This window comes from Malaclemys terrapin, chromosome 1 (genome assembly GCF_027887155.1).
Source record: "Malaclemys terrapin pileata isolate rMalTer1 chromosome 1, rMalTer1.hap1, whole genome shotgun sequence".
NCBI classification, from domain to species: domain Eukaryota; kingdom Metazoa; phylum Chordata; order Testudines; family Emydidae; genus Malaclemys; species Malaclemys terrapin.
The window spans coordinates 140,839,406-140,856,813 of NC_071505.1; the positions used below are offsets into that span (position 1 = coordinate 140,839,406).

The 17,408-nt window shown below is 44.8% G+C and overlaps 1 protein-coding gene across 2 annotated transcripts in view; it reads right to left on the reverse strand.

The window, feature by feature from the left end:
• Nucleotides 1-14,212, reverse strand: part of LOC128843839 (transient receptor potential cation channel subfamily V member 6-like) — a 72,522-nt gene extending 58,310 nt beyond the window's left edge. For both annotated transcript variants that reach the window (XM_054040939.1, XM_054040938.1), the window contains exon 1: nt 13,899-14,212. In XM_054040939.1, the coding sequence (XP_053896914.1) occupies nt 13,899-14,026 (128 nt within the window). In that variant the 5' untranslated portion in view covers nt 14,027-14,212. The remainder of the gene's footprint in view (nt 1-13,898) is intronic.
• Nucleotides 14,213-17,408: the final 3,196 nt, after the last annotated feature.

Below are 17,408 nucleotides of genomic sequence, written 5' to 3' on the forward strand. Positions count from 1 at the left end.
CCCCAGTCTGGATCGAGGCTGGAAATGGGGCCTACTGCTGAAAGGATGGGTATCATATTCCCTGTCCCTCTCGAGAGCTCAGTCTGCTCACGTGAACCATTGTCAGTTCCTACTGTAATCCATGAGCATTGTAGCATGCCGCTGCCAGTGAGACCCTACACATGTCATGCAACCTTGTCTTCCCAAGAAAAGCTGTAGCCAGCACTGTCACCGCGCCAATGACATAGCATTTATGGTAACCATCGGGTTACAAGCCTTTGTCTTCTCTTTTTCAGAAATTTTGCCACATGCGCTTACACTCTCTCCACTGGCAGGAGAACTGTGGCACCAAGCTCCAGTACTCATAATAAATTTGTTCCACCTGCTGCTCTGTTTACCTTAGGTGTAAACCTAGTTCACATGCAGCATTTGGTCATGTCTTAAATGACTCATGTTCAGTGAGAGCTGTCCATGCTAGGGTTGTGTGAATTCTTCCAGGTTCTGCTTCGACTGGGTTTAAAGTGTTTTCAGCAGAACTGATGCACAGCTTCCAATATTCAAAGATCTTCAGGTTGGAGTGAACCCCTTTTTCCTACATTCAGTTTTCATTGCAAGCCCAGACAAGACTGAGATTCACATGGATTCAGGCATGTTCATTGGGGTTTGCCAGAACCATAATAGTGGTGAGCTGGAGCCGGTTTGCAAGAACCGGTTGTTAAATTTAGAAACTGGTGTAGAACCAGTTCCTAAAGTGGCGGGCGGGCAGGTGGGCAAACTCTGGTCTGCGGGCCATATCTGGCCCGCAGGACCGTCCGGTCTGGCCCACCTGAGCTCCCAGCTGGGGAGGCTCCCCCGGCCCCTCCCCCGCTTCCCTTCCCCCAGCAGAGCCACTGGAGCCCTCGGGGAAGTGGTGGGGCTCCAGTGGCTATTTAAAGGACCGGGGCGGCAGAGGCAGCTGGAGCCCCGGCCCTTTAAATAGTCCCTGGAGCCCCCTCCCACCCCCCTGCTACCCCAGGGCTCTGGACCCGTACACACCGCACGGTTCCCTACCAGGTCTTCGGTGGCACTTTGGTGGCGGGTCCTTCACTCGCTCCGGGTGAAGGACCTGCCGCCAAAATGCCGCCGAAAACTCAGAGCAAGTGAAGACCCCCTGCTGCCGAAGTGCCGCTGAGGACCTGGTAGGAAACCGGTTCTTAGTATTTTGGGAGCTCATCACTGCCACCATAGATGGTGCTTAACAGGTTCAAAGTGGTCAACAAAGTTGCATAATCCTCACAAAGTAAATATCATACCCCTTTTACAGATGGGGAAACTGAAGCATTTGGGTTTGCCAGAACCATAATACCACCATAGATGGTGACGTGACACACCCAAGGCCACACAGTGAGTGAGTCAGTGGAAAAGCTGGGATTCACATTTAGGAATTCTTGAATCCCCACCCTGTGCTAGTTGCACTAAACTGCACAGCTAGGAAACCACCCTAATTGCTCTTTCCTTCAGACCATGTGCCGAACTCCCAGAATCGGGATTAGCAATTGTACTGGAAAATGCATGCAAGCCCTTCTTAGATTACAACAGAACTGGTTCTTCTTGTGAGCTCTCTGGTTGGTTCAGCTGTTTGAAAAGCCCCAGGCGAAAGAGCTCAGTTTAACATTTTCCCTGGAGCGGTTCCCCCCTTTCATTTTTATATCTGTGAGTGACTCAGAGTCACAACAAAATGATCCCAGCATGATAAAGCAGCAGATAGGTGGGTGTTTGTTGTTTTGTTCCTCACCATTGGCACCACCCCCACAGTACAGCACCTTGTGCCGGGTTTCATACTTGTGCCACTCTGTCACTAAGGTGTTGCTCAGCATATGCACCAGGGACACAGGGGTCATGAACTCAAGCATTCAGTGGCTCTATTTGGGGCCTGCATAAATAAATTTGGGCCTGCATTTACAACTCACATTCTCTCCATGGTGCCTGCACAGAGCAGGTCACGCTTTTCACTATGCTCAGTCACTGCACTACGTTACCTTCCCCCACTTATTATACCACACAACAGGGGGTCCCTGATATAGGTCAAAGAGGTTTGCAGATTACCAGATACTCTGGAATGGGCCAGTATGGGTCACATCAGACACCTGCCAGGACAACTGAGGAGTCTCACATCACCTTCAGGCCTTTACCCTCTGCACCAGAGCTTTGATACTTACCACAATGCAGGGGACAGGGAACTGGACTAGAAGTCAGGACATAGCCGCTGACTCCGTGGGTGCTCCGGGGCTGGAAAAAAATTGGTAGGTGCTCAGCACCCACCGGCAGCTCCCCATAGCCCAGCCCCATCCCCCTGCTTCAGCTCACCTCCACCTCCTCCGCAAGCACCCCACCGTGTCCTGCTTCTCCCCCCTCCCTCCCAGCGGTTGCATCGCAAAAGGGCTGAGTCGTGGGGCGGAGAGGAGGGGGAACGTGGTGCACTGGGGGAAGAGGCGGGGCCAGGATTTGGGGAAGGGATCCAATAGGGGCAGGGAGGGGCGGAGTTAGGGCGGGGACTTTGGGGTGGGGCTGGAATGGGGGCAGGGCCAGGGGTGGGGATGGGGTGGAGTCGGGGCGGTGCCGAGGTGGGGAAAGGGGCGGGGGGGGGGAACACGAGCACCCACTGGCGCCGGAGAAGGTTGGCACCTATGAGTCAGGAGACCTGGGGTTCTATGGCAAGCTCTAATGCCATAAAGCTTTGGGCAGGCTTTGTGTCTCATTCTAACCAAGTGGGAATAATGACATGTATCCTCATTTGTAAAGCATTTTGAGTTTCCCAAATTAACATATAAATACATTGTGTTCTTTCGAACTAGCTTCTCTTTCCCAGGGATACTCCTGCTGTTGTTGTGGGTGGGGGGGGACAGGCTGCTCCTACCCCCACAGCCCTGGTCTAGCCATGGCAGCGAAAAGGAGCCCAGGCATCATGCTTCATGTTTTTTGCTATTATCACCTTTTCAACACTCCCCAAGATATTCAGACTAGCCATGGGGAGCAACTAAAAGCAAAAACGGCTGCCACATTTCTGCTGCTGCTGTTCAGATATTTTCTTGGGGAAAGTATCTGAGGAGCTGACACAGTAACATGCCTAGACTGACCTTTGCAGCTTGAAACTGGAAACCAATAGGCCTCTGTTCACTCCTGTATTAAAGCATTCCATAGCTGGGCCACTGAATCCTAAAACCTAATCAACAAGCTAACCTGAGCCTTACTGTGCCATCACCTTAGCTTTCCCTGGACCAGGAAGTTCACATTGACCAGGTCAGCTCTGTGTTGCTGTTACACCACACTGAAAAGTAGCACAGTGAGCACATACTAGGATCCTACTTCCTCCATCCCGTCTAGCTGGGAACCAGCTGAAATCTCCTTCTATTTAGCAATATGGGCAAGATAGGTTCACAACCCCCTGATGCCTATTCATGACCCTCCTGGGGGTCACAACCCCCGGCAGAAAGACCATATGATTAAAAAAAAAAGGAAGACTGAAATCTGTGTTGCAGAGGGTATTGTTGAGAGTCCTCTGCAGAAAGCAATAGGTTAAAAATGACTCAAGTTTTGGCATAACCCACAATAAGGTGCAGAACAGATATGTTGCATCCAAGGTAGTTTAGAGAATGTTTTCAAATTTCTGCTACAGGAAGAACAGATCAATATCTGTAACTGTTCTGTTAGTGCCAAATGAGGAACGAGTTCCCTTAAGGCACACAACAGCACTAGCTGATTTCATAATCTGAAGGACTGCATGAGGCGGCATAGCATGGGCAGCATTTACAAAACCTTACTAGATGCCCAAAAGCCACAATCCCACAACTGAGGAAGAAGGCCATTCTGATTTAAAAAGCAACCTTGTTTAGAGGGGACGTGAAGGCAGCTATAAAAAACATATATATATATATACATACATATATATATATACATACACACACACACACAACAAATGAAAGAAAGGGGAAGCTCATAGTAATGAATATAAATCGGAAGTCAGGAATTGTAGAAAATTGATGAGGGAAACAAAAAGTGACTCAAGGAGAAATCTATGACCAAAAGAGTTAAGGAAAGCAAATAGGAGTTGTTTTAAATATATTAGGAACAAAAACAAACAAAAAACAATGGTATTCGTCCATTGCTAGACAGAAATGGTAAAATTATCAATGATAATGCAGAAGAGAGAGAAATGTTTAATAAATATTTCTATTCCGTATTTGGGGAAAAACAAATGATATAATTTCATCAGATGGTGATGATAACACTCTTTCCATTCCACTGGTATCTCTGGAGGATGTTACACAGAAGCTACTAATGTCAGACATTTTTAAATCAGCAGGTCCAGATAACTGGCATCCAAGAGTTTTAAAAGATCTGGCTGAGGAGCTCACTGTCTGTTAACGTTCATTTTCAATATGTCTTGGAGCACTGGGTAAGTTCCAGAAGACTGAAAGAAAGCTAATGTTGTGCCAATTTTTAAAAAGGGATGACCTACTTAGTTATAGGCTTGTCAGCCTGACATTAATCCTGGGCAAGGTAATGGAGTGGCTGACATGGGACTCAATAATAAAGAGTTAAAGGAGGACAATGTTGTGACGGGTTGGATCACAGAAGCCTCCTTGGGAGCTGCCACCTGATATGCCCAGACTACTTCTGCTCCTGCTTTCCCTGTCAGCTTGGGACCCCAGCACCCTGTCTTGCTGAGCCAGACATGCCCATCTGCTCCAACAAAGACCCAGGGTCTGAAAGACGTGCCCCAAAGCTGCAGACTTAACTGAAAGCAGCTTACAGAAGTGTTCTTGTCTTTAATACTCAGATGCCCAACTCCCAATGGGGTCTAAACCCAAATAAATCAGTTTTACCCGGTATACAGCTTATATAGAGTAAACTCATAAATTGTTCGCCCTCTATAACACCAATAGAGAGAGATGCACAGCTGTTTGCCTCACCCAGGTATTAATACATACTCTGAGTTAATTAATAAGGAAAAAGTGATTTTATTAAATACAGAAAGTAGGATTTAAGTGGTTCCAAGTAGTAACAGACAGAACAAAGTAAGTCACCAAGCAAAATAAAATAAAACATGCAAATCTATGTCTAATCAAACTGAATACAGATAAGATCCTCACCGGTTCCAGAATGCTCCCTTTTACAGACTAATCTTCTATCACTCACACCCCTGGCAGTCACCGTCCTTTGTTACAGTTTCTTTCAGGTGTCCTGGGGGGTGGAGAGGCTCTTTCTTTAGCCAGCTGAAGACAAAATGGAGGGGTCTCCCAGGGGGTTAAATAGACTTTCTCTTGTGGGTGGAGACCCCCTCCTCACTCCTATGCAAAGTCCAGCTCCAAGATGGAGTTTTGGAGTCACCTGGGCAAGTCACATGTCCATGCATGACTCACAGTTTCTTACCAGGTAGCAGCCATGGGTCACATGCTACCTTGAAAGTCCTCAAGTAGACTTCTTATGTGGATTGGAGCATTCCAAGATTCATTGTCCTTTAAGTGTTTCTTGATTAGGTACTTAACTTCAACATTCCTTTCTCCAGGAACTGACCAAATGCTCTACTAAGGTTAGAAATCAAGGCAGTACACAACCAATATTCGTAACTTCAGATACAAAAATGATATATGCATACAAATAGGATTAATAGATTCAGTAGATCATAACCTTTACAGAGATATGTTACATGGCATATGTAGCATAAAACACATTCTAAGCATATTTCCATAAAGCCTTATGGGAGGTACCGTCACAAATGTAATTACAGTTGAACTTCAGAGTTACGAACACCTCGGGAATGGAAGTTGTGCATAACTCTCAATAAAATGTTATGGTTGTTCTTTCAAAAGTTTACAACTGAACATTCATTTAATACAGCTTTGAAACTTTACTATGCAGAAGAAAAATGCTGCTTTTAACCATTTTAATTTAAATGAAACAGAAACAGTTTCCTTCTCTTGTCAAATCTTTTTTTAAACTTTCCCTATATTTTAATAGTTTACATTTAACATAGTATTTGCTTTTCTTTCTTTCTTTCTTTCTTTTTTTGTTTTTGTTTTTGTTTTTTGTTACGGCTGCCTGATTGCGCACTTCTGGTTCCAAATGAGGTGTGTGGTTGACCAGTCAGTTCGTAACTCTGGTGTTCATAACTCTGAGGTTCTACTGTAATGCCAGTCAACAAGGGTTTATGGAAAATAGATCCTGTCTAACTAACTTGATTTTTTTTTATAAGATTATAGGTTTGATTGATAAAGGTAATAGTGTTGATGTAATATACTTAGACTTCTGTAAGGCATTTGACTTGGTACTTCACAACATTCTGATTAAAAAACTAAACAGACTAAAAGCTAGCTAACTTATACGTCTCAAAATGTAATTGTAAACTGGGAATCGTCATTAAGTGGGTGTGTTTCCAATGGAATCCCACAAGGATTGTGGCCCAATGTTATTTAACATTTTTAGCAATGATCTAGAAGGAAACAGAAAATTATCCCCAATAAAGTTTGCAGATGACATAAAAATTGGAGGAGTGGTAAATAATGAAAAGGACAGGCCAGTGATTCAGAGCAATCTGGACCACTTGATAAACTAGATGCACACAAACAATATGTGTTTTAATACAAATAAATGTAAATGTATACATCTAGGAACAAAGAATGTAGGCCATAATTACAGAACGGGGGACTCTTTCTTGGGAAGCAGTGACTCTGAAAAAGATTTGGGGGTGGGGTAGTTAATCAGATGAACATGAGCTCACAGTGTGTTGCTGAAGCCAAAAGAGCTAATGCAATCTTGAGTTGCATAAACAGGGGAATCTTGAGTAGGAGTAGAAATATTATTTTATCTCTATATTTGGCGCTGGTGCATCAGCTACTGGAATAATGTGTGCAGTTCTGATGCCCATAGTTCAAGAAGTATGTTGATAAATTGGAGAGTGTTCAGAGATGAGCCACAAGAATGATTAAGGGATTAGAAAACTTGCCTTATAAAACTCAAAGAGGTCAATCAAGTTTAAGGGGTGACTTGATTGCAGTCTGTAAGTATCTATATGGGGAATAAATATTTATAAAGGGCTTTTCAATCAAGCAGAGACAGGAATAACATGATCCAATGCCTGGAAGTTGAAAATGGACAAATTCAGACTGAAAATAAAGTACAGTTTATTAAAGACAAGAGTAATTAACCATTAGAACAACTTACCATGGGTTGTGGTGGATTCTCCATCACTGACAACTTTTAAATCAACATTGGATGTTTTCTTCTAAAAGCTAAGCTCTAGGAATTATTTGGGGGCAGTTCTATAGCCTGTGTTATACAGATTAGATGATCACAGCCTAGATTCCCTTCTGGCCTTGTAATCTATGAATCATCTACTGTGTCCCTCCTTGCATGTCCAATATTGTCCCCATTTCACCATACCTTTCCACTTCTCCCGATCTCTATTTTGAAGGTTGGATCATTGTTGTTGTCAAAAGGTAACACATATTAAAATCAGGCCCTAGGATTCCTACTCAGACTGTCCAAGTTAGTCCTGCTGTGGTTCAGTGTCTTCATCTGTAAAATGGAAATAATGATATGCTGCTCATAGAGGTGTTGTGAAGTTTAATTTGCTATTGTTTATAAAGTGCTCTGAGATCCTTGGATGACAGGTACTATGCATATACAAAGATGCAGGAGACTTGATAGTAACCACTACGCAAGTACTTTCCATAACTATTTTTCCTGTCCTTTTCAAATGTCCTTGCAGAAGACTTCTGTGCTACTTAATTTTTAAGTGCACTGTAAGGGCTGATATGTTCCCCCATCTTAGTTCTGTATTTTCACTGTGGCTGCTTCCATGCTTCTGGATCCTAGCTGGAACTGTTAGAGCTTCTCTACACACAGAAATTGCACCAATTTACCTAAATCAATTTAGAAAACAGCAAAGTTAAATTGGTGCAATTTCTGTGTGTAGACCAGGCCTAAATGTTAAAGCCAACCTAAAACAAACTGTTATCAAGGTGTTTTTAGTTTGACATGAAGTGAGAAATGATGCATTGCATATTTCTATAGCTCCTTTCAACTGAGGATCTCAAAGCACTTTACAAAAAGGGGCTGATATTATTGCTATTATACAGATGGGGAAACCGAGGCACAGAGAGGTGCAAAGATGATCTGAAGGTCTCACAGCCAGTCAGTGACAGAGTGAAAAAAGAACCAAGCTCTCCTGACTCTCAGTGTCCTACACTAAGTACTAGACAGCACTGCCTCTCTTGAATTCTTGAGGGCAAGGTTGATCTCTCTTGAAATTTCCCAATCTGGTTTCCAGCCCCAAGAAGGTTAAGCCAAACAGTCAAACTTTGGGGTCGTTCTCCTAAACAAGCAGAACTTTTTAGGTACTTACTCATCATTAGCAGAGATCCTTCAACATGGGATCTGTTACAAATCAGTACATTCCTCAGAGTAGTTGCATACCTAGCTTAAAACCAGTGTGACCTTTGTTTATTATTTCAGAGCCATCCTATTTGAAAATAATTTCAAGGGAGGGAAAGTATAAAAAGGAACATTACAAAAATAACACTAAAAACCCATTATCTTCATCATAAAAATTACAGAGAAATGGAAAGTTCCCACTAAGGTACGTCTTGTTCTTTCCATATCAGACCAGTTCAGGGCTATTCCTTATAATACAGTACAGCTGGACGGCAGTATATTATACAGTCCAATTTAAAAGGATTCAAGAGAAAGGCCTTCCACAACTCCACTTGGAAGACCATTCCACAGCCGAATAGATCTCAGTATTAACCATCCCATATGCTGAACGCTTTGAGAAATGTACCACTGAGAACACTTCACTATTGGCAGGTTGATGGACTATATGTAAGACTATGATTTAGTCACTGAGGTCATGGAAGTCACAGAATCCGTGACTTCCGGCAACCTCCGTGACTTCAGCCTGTGGCTCTCAGGAGCTGCAAGGTCCCCTGCTGTCCGTGGGGACAGGGAGTTCCTGGGCACCCCCACCACTTCTGCTGGCCCCCAGAGCTCCAAGCTGCCGCAGGCAGTGGTGGTACCCCGCAGGTCCCAAATGCCGTAGGCGGTGGGGGAACCCCTGAGCTCCCAACCGCAGTGGGTGGTGGGGGCCCCTGGAGCTGTGAGTGATGGGGAACTCTGCAGCTCCCAATTGCCACAGGTGGCAGGGGAACTCCCAAGCTCCTGGCTGCTGCAGGCCCCTGGAGCTGCGGCAGCAGGGGTACCCTGCAGCCCCCAGCTGCTGCAGGTGGTGGGGGCCCCGCAACTCCCAGCCGTGGGTAGCGGAGGACCCTGGAGCTCCGACAACCCATGGTGGGGGCCTCTGCAGCCCCTAGCTGCCGCGCAGCTGCCCCGTGGCAAGCGGTGTGGGGACCTGCAGATTCCCATTTTGTCACGGATATTTTTAGTCAGGGCCGGCTCCCAAGCAAGCAGGTGCTTGGGGCGGCCAACGGAGAGGGGGCGGGTCCCTCAGTCCCTCTCGGAGGGAAGGACCTGCTGCCAAATTGCTGCCGAAGAATGAAGCGGCGTGGTGGAGCTGCCGCCAAAGTGCCGTTGACCGCGATTGCGGCTTTTTTCCCCCCCCCACCGCTTGGGGCAGCAAAAACCCTGTAGCCGGCCCTGTTTTTAGTAAAAGTCAGGGACAGGTCACAGCTTCCGTGAATTTTTCTTTATTGCCCGTGACCTGTCCCTGACTTTTACTAAAAATATCCATGACAAAATCTTAGCCTTAACTATATGAGATAAAAAGATATTTTCATATTTAGTGTCTATGATTTCTTTAAAACATAGAACTTTGCCCCAACAGACAGGGTCTTTTAGAAACATCTGCATAGTGATGTCCTAATAGAGTGTAGTAAATGCGTTTGAGATCCAGATTGACATATCTAATCAGATTATCCCTACTAACAAAAAGAACAGCTGAAGGCACAAAATGTCTTTATGGTAACTGCTGACTTCAAAAACAAACAAACAGACAAAAAACAGTATTGCAGTTGGCTTAAGGCCATTGAAGAGTTTGTTCTTACTTAAGGGCCCCAGCCTAACATCAGCATGAGGCACAGGCCTCTTCCAGAGCAATACTGGTGAGATGTTACTGCAAAGTCTTACCAGAAATGTTTCAGCAAGTGAAAAGAGTTCTCCTGCATGACCCATCAGATTGCTGTTCTAGTAGAAGATGAACCCATAGAGCCTGATGATTTGCCAAATTACTGAACCTTGTCAACACCACTTGAAGTCAATGGGAGCCAGGAGTGGTCAATACCTCTGAAAAACAGCTCCACAGCACCTAATTCATCCCTGTTCTTATTCTGCTGAAGTGACTTTACACCAGGGGTGACTTTGGGCCACAGGGCCAAGTTCTAGCCTCATTTACACCCATACAATCTCACTGAGGTTGGACAGTGTCACCGAGGTTAGAATTTAGCCCATAAAAACAAAATGGCTCTGGGCTATTTGAGTTATATAATAAAACCTGAGATAAAGATAAAGATATCTTAAAACACAACTCTTAAGCATCAATCACATCTGAGTGGTTCACAATCATCACTGCTATGTTAACAGGCCAGCAATATGGCTAAGTGCACCATACTGCATTCCGCAGCTACCAATCTATATGATCATTCAGAAGAATGTGCCAGACCTTCTACATGAAATTCCAATTCCCCATGGCACTAAGTCACCTTTTTGATTTCCAGATTACCACTCAAGGCTGACACAATATGAGGTACATACATCCCACTGCAGGCACGTGGCTGTTCGTGTATAAGGAATGTGTGTATGATGTACAGATTGTAATGGAATGAAATAATACAATCGGAAAGGCAACCAACTCATATTTATAAATATTTCAGATTTACTATATGAATAATATCCAGGACTTTTACTGCACTTTATTTATTCAAAGCTCTTTGCAGACATTAACTAATGAATTTCCCTCCCCCCCCCCATACTTCTAGGAGGTAGGTAGATAAATATTATTATCCCCAATGTACAGATAGGGAAACTAAGGTAGGTAAGTCCAGGATAAGAACTCAGCATTACCTGACTCTTAGGCCTGCACTCACTCCTCCAGGCCACACTGAATGGCACTATAGCTGTCTTACTGTATGAAACTACAGTAACCTAGCAATCGCCATACTGGATCACAACAGTGGTGCACTCAGTCCAGTATTCTGTCATTGGCTGTAGCCAATACCACATGCTTCAGAGGAAGGTGGAAGAGGGCCATTCAGTATGAACATGTCCTAAGGACAGGTTTCTTTTGAATCTCAGGCAACTATGCCCAGATCTTCAAAGGTATTTAATGGCATTAGGTGCCTAAGCACATTGGAGGATCTGGGCTTGATGCTTGGCTTATGCTGTAAGCATGAGGGTTTATACTTCTTGCACATTATTTATACCTCTTGTTTTCATTATTCATTGATGTGTCTAATCCTTTTTTGGATCATGCCACATTCTTGATCTCAGTCACACCTAGTGGCAACAAGTTCCACAAGTTTATTATATATTGCATAAAAAACTACTCCCTTTAATCAGTTTTAAATTTATTGCTTTTCAATTTTATTGGACATCTCTTTGTTCTTGTATTATGAGAAGGGACACACAGGAATATCGAATTTACCTTCTCTATCCCATTCATTGTGTTGTAAACCCCTTTCACGTCTCCTTTTACACCTCTCATCTCTACACTCAACAATTTCAATCTTTTCCAAAGTGTCTTTATACCTTTAAATCATTTTTGTCACCCATCTCAGAGCCCCCTCATTTTTTGATATCTCCTTTTTTATATAAGATAACCAAAATTGAGTGCATCATTACAGCAGATGGTGTCCCATTGATTTATTATAACAGCATTATAATATTTTCAGTGGCATTCACTCCCACATTCATTACATACCCTAACATCCATCTTTGCTGTTTTTGGCCACCATTGCACAATTATACTTGTTTAACAATATATTGAATCAGCAGTAAAGAACCTTGTCTAGTGGTTAAAGCAGAGGATTCAGAAGCAAGATTTCTGGGTGCTATCCTGGCTCTGTCACTGGGCAAGTGACTTAGCCCAGCTTCGCAAAGGCATTTAGGCACCTAACTTCCATTGAAATCAATGGAAGTTATTGGAGCCTAAATGCCTCTGAGGATTTGGACCTTAGCCTCTCTGTGCTTTAGCTTCCCCATCTGTAAAATAGAGATAATGATATTTATCCAAGAATTAATTCATTAATGCTTGTGAAATTCTTTGCTATGCTCAGATAGGTGCTCCTATAAGAATGCAAAGGGTGAACAGTGTTGACTAGTCAATAGAGTCTAGCACTAGGATTGAAAAGCCCTGGGTTCTAGTCCAATCTCTACTCCTGGCCTGCTGGGTGACAGTGGGCAAGTCATTTCCTGTTTCTATGCTTCAGTTTCCCCATCTGTAAAATGGGAATAAAGACCATTTCCATAAAGCACTTTGAGATCTACTGAAAAGTGTTATACAAATGATAGGTATTATTATTGTATTAAGTATGTCATAAGATTTGCTCAGCAGCTTGGATCACTAAACAATCTAGTCCTGTGGCCAACCACAGGAAGTCAACGCCATGCACCTAATCAGTTGTCTACAACTGTGTGTCCCAGAATCCCTGGCACAGTGGCCAGACTTCCCTAATCGCTGTGCTCTAGGACAGTCATCTCTGTCTACTATGCTCGGGATTAGGGAGCCTCTCTGTCCATGGGCTCAAGCTGGTAGAAGTGTTTTCTCTGCTCTTGCTGCAATATTACCACCCCACCCAGAAAGACCCTTCTGGATTGTGAGGACAGCAGGCCTACACCAGACATCTCCCAATCCCAGATACTTGCTCTGTGGGTAGCACTGGTGCCACCCCACCCCTAAAGGCTTATAATGACCCTGATTAAAGAACATCTAAAGTAAAATGAGAGCCCCATGACTCCTTGAGGGGTGAGAGGGCTAGGATGCATCCCTGAAAGTCACAGTTCTTAGGACTCAACCCTCAAAGTGAACCTGAAGGACACAGTTTGCTGCCAGCCCTTCACAAACCAAACTTTAGGGTTTAGCTGGTGAGCACAGTTAGGAGTGGGAGGTCACCAAGGGCAAGAGAGCAGGAAGCAGCATGCTCAGGGTATGGGTTGCTCCTCCTGTCTCACTGCAGAGACCTCCTCAACGCTCAGTGGCTGATCCAAGCCAGGAGCGGTGCCCTTTCCTTCCTGAGGACTTGTTGGGAAGGAAGAGGAATTTCTGGACACTGAGAACAAAGCAGCAAGAAGTCATTGTGCCCCTTGCCACAAATCCATTTCAATAGGAGGTGAGCATTAGTTGTGGGTCTGACCCATCTCTCACATGGCACAATCATTCCACACTGAGAAGGGGGCAGAGCACTGTCACGTGAGACTACAGAACATCACAGCTGGCACAGGATCCCCATCAACTCTTCTTTCCCTCTCTGACTGGACCAGTTTAGGGGTCCCACTTCTAAGATTAGGGTGCACCTGGGTGGGGTAGATTTATTTAACGTCTATTAACTGGTGTCTGTAGCAGCTCCAGGGGCGTGGTTGCCCTAAAGCCAGCAACACAGGAAAAAATGCCTCTTTCCTCCAGAAAAGACAGAAGTGCTTCTCTGCTGGTTGGAGACAGAGATTATGTTTTGCATCCCAGCCAGGTGCAGAAAGCAGGTGAAAACTACAAGCAGCTTTTCCCTTGGGGATCTAGTTACAGTGTTTTGCACAGTTGCCTTGGGAATGTAAAATGACAGGATTGCCTGTCTTCAGGGGAGATAGCCGGGACATAGGCAAGTACTCAGAGCCCATTCTCCACTTACCTGTTGCAGGAAGAGCCCCAGATGGAACAACATGAGAGAGAAGGGATTGAAGAAGAAGTAGGAGGGAGCTGCCAGGCTGGAACTTACCTTTTCTGCTGCAGCAAGTTGATTTCATCCAGGCGTCTGGTCCAGGATTTTTCACTCTGAAACCTGCGCAACAGAGAGTTCCAGAGCCCAAGGAGCAGCCCATGATCCTCAGGCAGGAACATCCCCATTGTCCTGTGTTCTCCTCGTCAGCTGAACTCAGACCTGCTGCTCCATCCCCTTCTTCCTGTGATGTTTCTTTGTGAATGGCTCTCTACCCCTTCGTTCCAGGAGGGCAAGATGATCTGAGTGGGAGATAGATGCTCCTTCAGAAAATATCAGTTTGGGAGACAGGTGGATGGTTACAACATTTGGTTGAGGCAGGCGTCTGGCTGTGTCTCAGAAACAGATACTACCTGCTGGGGAATTGCTGAAAGCGAGAACACACCCCTCTCTACTAAGTTACCTTCTGATTTAAAGAGACACAGCTTTGTTTGGAAGCCGCTCACACTCCCACATGTCTATTGAGCAATCTCACTTCTAAACTACACAGAACTTCCATTCGTTTTTTAAATATTTTAAAGCTGATAAGAAGTTTTTTAAAAACAAGCAAAGGATGTAAAGGACGTATTAGTATCTGCAGGACATATTTGCTCCTCTGTGTGTCTCCCTGTACAAGAGGAGAGAATGAGATGAGACAGTGAATGGGAAATTTGGCCTAGGCACACAGGCAAACTGCTTCAAGCAAATCTTCCCCTCCCTCCATCACCACACTCACAACACATGCTGTAAAATCATTTGATGGGACTAGGATGACCATGGGTCCTTGAAAACAAAGCCATTTACAGTTCTGTCCCACAGTTCCAGTTGGTAGTATATAAATCAGTGTTTTGTCCAATTTGTATACATCCGTGCAGATTGTAAAAGCTGCCTGTCAGTTGACCTGCTCACAATGACTAGAGCTAGGTGATATTTTTAATGAAAATAATTAATTTGCTGAAAAATGCAGTTTGGGTCAACTCAAAACTATTTGCGAATTTTAGATGAATTCACAAAATAGTTTTGGACCAAAAATTTGCGGGAGAAGGATTTAAACACCATTCACAAAACAGCAAGAAAAGAAATAGCAGAAGAAGGTGAAGGCAGGGGTGGCAGATATTCATCCAGCATGTGGGTGAGTCAGGTTTAATTCCCCCCTCTGTCTCTAGAGAATTCCGCATTACAAAAGAGCACTCTAACCACTGGGCCATGGGATATTCTGAGGTATGTTTGTGTGTGGAGGGGGTGGTGGGGTGTCTTTCAATTTCTGTTATTGAAGCTGTTACAGTTTGTATAAATAATTAAATATTTATTGGCACAGGGACTTGAACTTGGGCCTCCCAGGTCTGTGCCCTAACATGGGCTATTCAGTCATTCTTACACTATCTTTTTGTCCCAATGTCATTATCATTATGAATGACTATGAATTGCCATTATGAAAGACAATGGGTAGTTATTGGTCTAGGGAAAGTGTGTGAGAATGATTGCATAGCCCTGTGGTTAGAGCAATCACCTGCCGGAGGAAGTGGGGGAGATTGAACCTGAATCACCCATGCCCTGGATGCGTGCCCTAACCTCTGGACTAAAAGATATGGGCATTTGTGAATCTAGTGCCTGGAAAAATGCCCCAAATAAAACCATTTCAATTTGCCAAAATTTTTCACAGTGTTAGGATTTGGTTCTACCAGAACTGATTTTTTTTTCAATTTTTTGGACCTGCCAGTGAACTGAAAAATGAGTTATTTGCCAAGCTCTGCTGAAAACAGCCTGGCTCAGCACATTACTCCTAGGGGAATTCTGCACCACTGCACAAAGCAGAATTTGTGCAGAATTCCATGTTTCCCCCACAGAATTGGGGCTGCAGAGCTTCTGGCTGCCACTAGGGGCCACTGGGCTCTGCAGAACACAGGTTTGCAGTGAGCAGAGTGCCTAACCCAGTGGAGATGAAGGCTCTGCAAGCTCTGGCTGCTCGGCTTAATACTCATTCTCTTGGAGACAGGAGAGGTCCTGAGAGACCAAGCTCTGGCAAAGGGTGAAGAAGGGCAGGGCCGCACTGCGACACATCCCCCGGCTGGACAGTAAAGAAGCTAGGGGGAGTAAAGGTTCTGGGGGTGCAGGTGTCTGGGTTCAGGGGTGCCCCATGGCTGGGTTCTGGGGGGAGGGAATGCAGGTGTCTGGGCTCTGAGGACCCCACGCAGCCCCCTCCAACACCTCCCAACTGGAAGTGGGTTGTCATAGGGGGTTCTTTAACTCTCTACTCCTGGGAGAATCTTTTTGTTGTTGTTGAATGTATTGTTGACATACTTGTTGACAGGTATTTTGAAATAAAGTATCAAAATTATTCAAACTGGAGTGATTATATTGTGCTATTTTGACAAATAAAATATGCAGAATTTTGCAAAATTTTAAAATACTGTGTTCAGAATTTTTGGCACAGAATTCCCCCAGGAGTAGCACATGCACATCCCAAAGACCAGCTCACCTCCAGGCCTGCCAATGCTGCTATCCTCTCCTTTCCCACCAGGAGGCCTGCGAATGAGCCCCCTTTCAATGAGTCCTGGAACCACTCCTCCCCCTGCATGTATAGTAAAATGTGTAGGGTACTGGGGATGGTGAGGAGTGGGGAAGGGAGGAGGGGCTTCAGTTTCACTTCCCATCCATTGCAAGACCCTTCCATGTTCACACCAACAAAACTGTCCCCACAGATTGCCCATTTTTATGACTTGGAAAACCTCACCCCAGATCAGGGTCCCTGGCCTCAAAGCCCAAGAATCATTATATTGCTTCCTCCCTCTTGCCCACCTGTCCCAGACTGCTCTGCCTTGCCAACTGGGCCTGGATTTCAGCCCATGCAGGTGTGGGGAGAGAAAAGGGCACATGTCCAGACCTGGTCTGTGGTATGGGGATTAGGTCAGTGGATGTTTCTATTAAACAGAGAGTGGGGAACCTGCAATGTGCCCTAGCCAGCACCATGATAAAGGGGGAGACAGCCTGATTTTCTAACTGTTATTAGGGAAGCACACAGCACTGAGGCATGAACAGTAATGATCATACCAGGCAGCTCTGCTGCACCCTGCTACCTCTGCAGATTTGGCACCCCTACCTGAACCTGGCCCCAAGGTGCAGCCAGTCTGCTGAACTCTGTGAGCATAAACCCTGTGAACTCAGAATAAAATCTATCTCACTGTAGCTGGCAATTAGGAGCCGACTACTGTTTTCTTTTTACAGAAACAATCAGAGCATGGGTGGCTGGGATCATAAACCACTTTCTCTCCCCGTGCCAGGGCCAATCAGGAAGTTAGAGTTGCACTTGTGCAAACATTTGAGTGGGATTATGATCGGAAAAGTACTTCAGTCTACAGCGGCCCCACCAACTCCTGCTGTGTGTGATGGGGTGAGCGAGTTAAGGTTAAATAGAAATTAACCACCCATGAACCTTTTTGTGGGTTTAAAGCAATATGCTGACAATTGTGATCCTCATTATTTTTCATTTAAAGACAGCTTCTATGCTTCCCAGAAGCACCAGGGAAAAGA